The sequence below is a fragment of the Hipposideros armiger genome, unplaced genomic scaffold (genome assembly GCF_001890085.2).
Source record: "Hipposideros armiger isolate ML-2016 unplaced genomic scaffold, ASM189008v1 scaffold_2149, whole genome shotgun sequence".
Classification (NCBI taxonomy): domain Eukaryota; kingdom Metazoa; phylum Chordata; class Mammalia; order Chiroptera; family Hipposideridae; genus Hipposideros; species Hipposideros armiger.
In genome coordinates, this window is record NW_017733497.1 from 20,204 (window position 1) to 24,590 (window position 4,387).

The 4,387-nt window shown below is 46.3% G+C and overlaps 1 protein-coding gene across 1 annotated transcript in view; it reads left to right on the forward strand.

Moving 5' to 3' along the window:
* LOC109378559 (arf-GAP with SH3 domain, ANK repeat and PH domain-containing protein 1-like) overlaps positions 1-4,387 on the forward strand; it is a 28,696-nt gene that overhangs the window by 9,802 nt on the left and 14,507 nt on the right. The window contains exons 2-3 of the mRNA XM_019634895.1: positions 3,324-3,411; positions 4,087-4,135. Of these exons, the coding sequence (XP_019490440.1) occupies positions 3,324-3,411; positions 4,087-4,135 (137 nt within the window). The remainder of the gene's footprint in view (positions 1-3,323; positions 3,412-4,086; positions 4,136-4,387) is intronic.

Below are 4,387 nucleotides of genomic sequence, written 5' to 3' on the forward strand. Positions count from 1 at the left end.
AGCACTAGCAGAGGAAGTGAAGAGAGCTTTATTATTTTATTTTTACCTCTTTCCACACAGCAGGCTCAGCCTGGCTGCGTCTGGCTTATTTCCCGCGTAATGAATGAGGTTCACATCTTGTTTGTGACGCCGAGCAATTCAGCAGGAGGATGGGGGCCAATCATTTCATTTCTGGATGCTAATTCCAGCAGCAGCTGTTTTCTGCTAACAGAAATATGGCTGCACTAACAACTTGACACTCCAGCAGAACACTTCTCGGTGGTGCGTGCTGAGCTCTCCAAGGACCAGTGTGTGGTGTTTGTTTTATTTCACGAGATGCAGAAACGTGAATCACAATTGACTCACTCCATTTCCATATGCGCATCTCCTAACATTTCGGATGAATGGCCATCTTCTCTTTGGGGTGGCAGAGCAACATTTTGTCAAAGGGATACTATCTTCATCACTTCTGTTCATGGAACGTGTCCAAACCTTCCCTAGTTGAAGCATTTTCAAAAACAAGGATTGGTTTGCCGTGCCCCTCGCTGTCCAGCAGAGGGAGGCGCAGACAAGAGGCAGGGGCTGCAGTCAGAAGGAGCCTAGAGGTATGATACGGACTCATCAACAGGAAGGACTCAGTAAATACATGTTTCCTCAGGGTTTTTTCCCCCTTTTTTCTTTCTGTACTTAAACAATATGAAAGCGTTTTCTAAACTGTTCCATAGGAACGTAGCCCAGGGAAGTCACTTAAGCCTGACTATGTTTCTAGTCTGCTGAACCGCTTTATACCTTCTTTAATCAATACACCTATCAATTAGTACTAAATTTCAGGGAAGAGCGCTAACGTTTTGGAAGGACTGTTATTACTGTGGTCATTTCTGAGCTTCCTGGTGCCTCGGTCCTGGGCCTTTGGCTGGGCGCACTCCTCCAGTCTTTTCTGTCCCTGGCTCGGTACTGGCAGTGTCACCTGCTCAGATAGTCAAAAGTTGGGCATTCTTGGCTTCTCACCGTCACCTCTGGAGTGACCGGTCATTTGTCAGGCGTCTCACGGGCGTTTGGGGGAAGAGCACTATGTATAGACAAGATGTGTCTGTGTCAAGCGCAGTCCCAGGTGGGGCGGCGAAGCCCTTCCAGGGGACTTGACGGACCTTCCCAGTGGATACATATCATGTGTCACCACCACTGAAGTGGGTCAATCGTGGAATGACTCACACTATATAGAACCCTTATCATTAGAAGCCTTCTGGTAATATGTTTTGAAGTAGTTCATGCTTAGAAATGAGAGGTGAATGGTGCCGTTTAATTTTCCTGAATTGGTTAATACTGAACTTGAGTCTGTTTTCCTGTTGTAAAATTTTGTATCTGTTTTGTATTGTATTGGTTGCATCTGTTGGTAAAGTTGTTCAGAAACAGTGGAGTAATGTAGTTTGGGAAGAAAAAGAAATTGTCTAGTTAACCCCCTGCCACATTCGAATGTGGATGGTGTCTAAAAAATTGTAAGCTTTTCAAAGAGATTTCTCTACTTAAGAAACTTGAACCCTCTTATTATGCGTAATCAGCCCAAGCCTGGGACGTTCTCCCTTGTGTCTGGCTCAGATCTTCTACAGTTTGAGTGCCTTTCTTCTTCGTCGGTGCAAATGGAAACCAGCTGCCTGACCTTCCCCTATGACAGCCCTTCGCGTCCTCCAAGGTGGTTATGAAGTCACTCCCCAGCCTTCTCTCCTCGGGACTAAGTAGTGCCTTTAGCTGATCTTCCAAGTTCTGTTTTCCAGTCCATTAATCACCTTTCGGTCTTCCGTAAGCTTTCCTACGTCCTTCTTTAAATTGTGGATGCTGAAATGGCAGAGTAGCCATTAACTAGGACCGCTACCTTTTCAGGCTGGCAGATGTCATTGTCATTCATAAGGAAAACCCAGTGATTTTTGTTGACACCCAGGGATGAGCTGCGGCACTGATAGCCCCTCTTGCAGTGGACTGGGCCTAGGTGTGAGGTACGGGAATGAGGCCTAGGTGTGCGGCCTTCAGCAGCCCAGACTCCAGGTCTGTTTCAGGAACCTCGTGCAGTCCCACGACGTCACGCCTGACCAGTTCTGTAGGACAGGAATCCTTCCCAAGCACTGGTGCCTCTTCGGCAGAACTCTCCTGTACAGGACTTCACTTCTGGTTTCCATGGCGAAGTCAAATGCACGTTCAGTGAACATGAAACCTTGCGGCTCTCTCATTCCTCCCTGCAGACAGCTGGCTTGGGAACAGACACAGGACAAGGGCTGGTCTTTGGTATCTAATCTCATTGAAACCACAGAGAGAGGAAGCTCTGGAAAACTGTCCAGAGAGCACAGGACGGGAGACAGAAATTAAGTGTCGTTACCCATTTTGAGAATGTCTGGACCATACGCCGTCTCTGCTGTCCAGGGTTTGGACTGGTCACTGCTGTGACCTCTCCCTACCTCCTCTCCTTCTGTTTCCCCTAAAAACTTAAGTTGCTTGGGTGGAAATGCCCTGGCGTGGGGATTCTGGAAACTGTGACTGTCAGATGGAACGCCTGCTGTGGAGTTCCAGTGCTTCCTTCAGTGCCCAGCCTGGGCATCAGACTTTTCCCTCCCTGGTCAGTCCCTGCAAGAAGCAGACATGCCGACATCAGCCTTTGGCCAGCGTCTGACCTTGGACAAGCAAGTTTTGACAAGAACCATTAGGTGGCCAGACTCTGTTTAGGGCAAGCCTCAGTGAGCATGACTGTCTAGATACTACAGGGTCTGCGTGAATTATACGTGCGACGAAGAATATGCGGAAAAGTCATGTGAAATCCTGGCTAAATTTTTCTCTCTTCAGATTTTGAGGCTCCTTAAACTATGTCTAATGGCTGGAAATTGCCCTTGTACTTTTGGGAGGAGTAATAAATTTCACATGGCAACCAAAACTTGTAGATACCTGACATATCAGGTTTGGGATCATTGATTACTGAGGTCATTCTGAATGAATGAATGAATGAATGAATTGATGAATATACTCCACTACATTTTACAGTGAGATACAGTATTGAAAGTGCCAGCTTTGTCCTGGATATGTGTGCGTTCCCAAAATGTGCATTTCCAGGGACCATGCCCTCTCTTCATTGAAAGGTGGATTTTCCTGGCTCCATTCTGATTAATCACCAGGATATTTATGCTCAGTTAAAAGACATTTAGTAGGCCCCTGAAGTTTTGTTTTTCTTTAATGAAATTCAGAACCCTAGTGGATTAAATAACATTTTATCAAATGTCCTGCCTGAAACTACACACCTGCCCCACTGAGCCTGCAGGTGAGAGGGACGTGCTACTGGTAACTTCATTTTCTCTCTGTTTCAGTCTAACAGGCAGCCAGCTAAGCTGAACCTTCTCACCTGCCAGGTGAAACCAAATACCGAAGACAAGAAGTCTTTTGACTTGATCTCACGTGAGTCCTTTTTCTGTCCGAGTCAGTGACTGGGGATTCTGGCGGCTGCACGTTTCCATTCTCTGGGCATTGCAGCAACTTTTCCAAGCAGGGCTGCTCACAGCTCCAGAAAGATCCCTCAGGCCTCTCAATTCACCCTGAACCCGGCAGCTCAGAGTGAGAACAGAACAGCGTCAGATCTGACGTGCGATGGAACAGAACCTCAATTTGTATGTTGAACTAGACCAATTCTTGACCGTGATACACGGCTTTATCCCTTTGGACAGGTTTTTCTAAGTACATTCCCATTTCTCTCCTGAGCCTGGTCTTGGGTGAGAAGCAAGCTGGAAATGTAAAGTGACATACTGAATTGGCAACCATCACCCAAGTTTGTCACAGAAATCTATTTTGATCGGGTGGGACCAGTCTGATTCCCACTGTTTTTCAGAAGAAGTGCCAGATGTTTGCGTGGTATTAGCATTTATTTTATTGTATTCCTTTGGCACTTCAGTAAAATCATATTGACAAAGTGAATTGTGTAACTGCTGATACAAAATGGTGTAAAATTAAAATAATACTAAAATCCTACTTTTACTGTGGTTTTCTTTTCCCCAGGAACTTTCAAAATTTGCATTATACCTGAAACTATTCCGCTACTTTTAAGGTTTCACTTTATTTTTCTTTTTTGTGTTATAGATAATAGGACGTATCACTTTCAGGCAGAAGACGAACAGGATTATGTAGTGTAAGTGGTTTTGAAATCATGGCACTGCGTGCCTCTGTCCTGTCCAGTCTGCCTGGGAGTTTTCTTTTTGTGACAAGAGCCACTCCTGGTGCTTCCGTGTGCTCACCTCTCACCCCTGCGCCTCCACACATTGCTCTTCTCTGCCTGAGGTGCCCAGTGAACTCCAGTGTCTCCTTCAAGATTCTGCTCCCCGCGGGTTTGCTCCCTCCCTCCTCAGCCTCCTCACACCCCTCCAGCCTCACCCCCATGGGT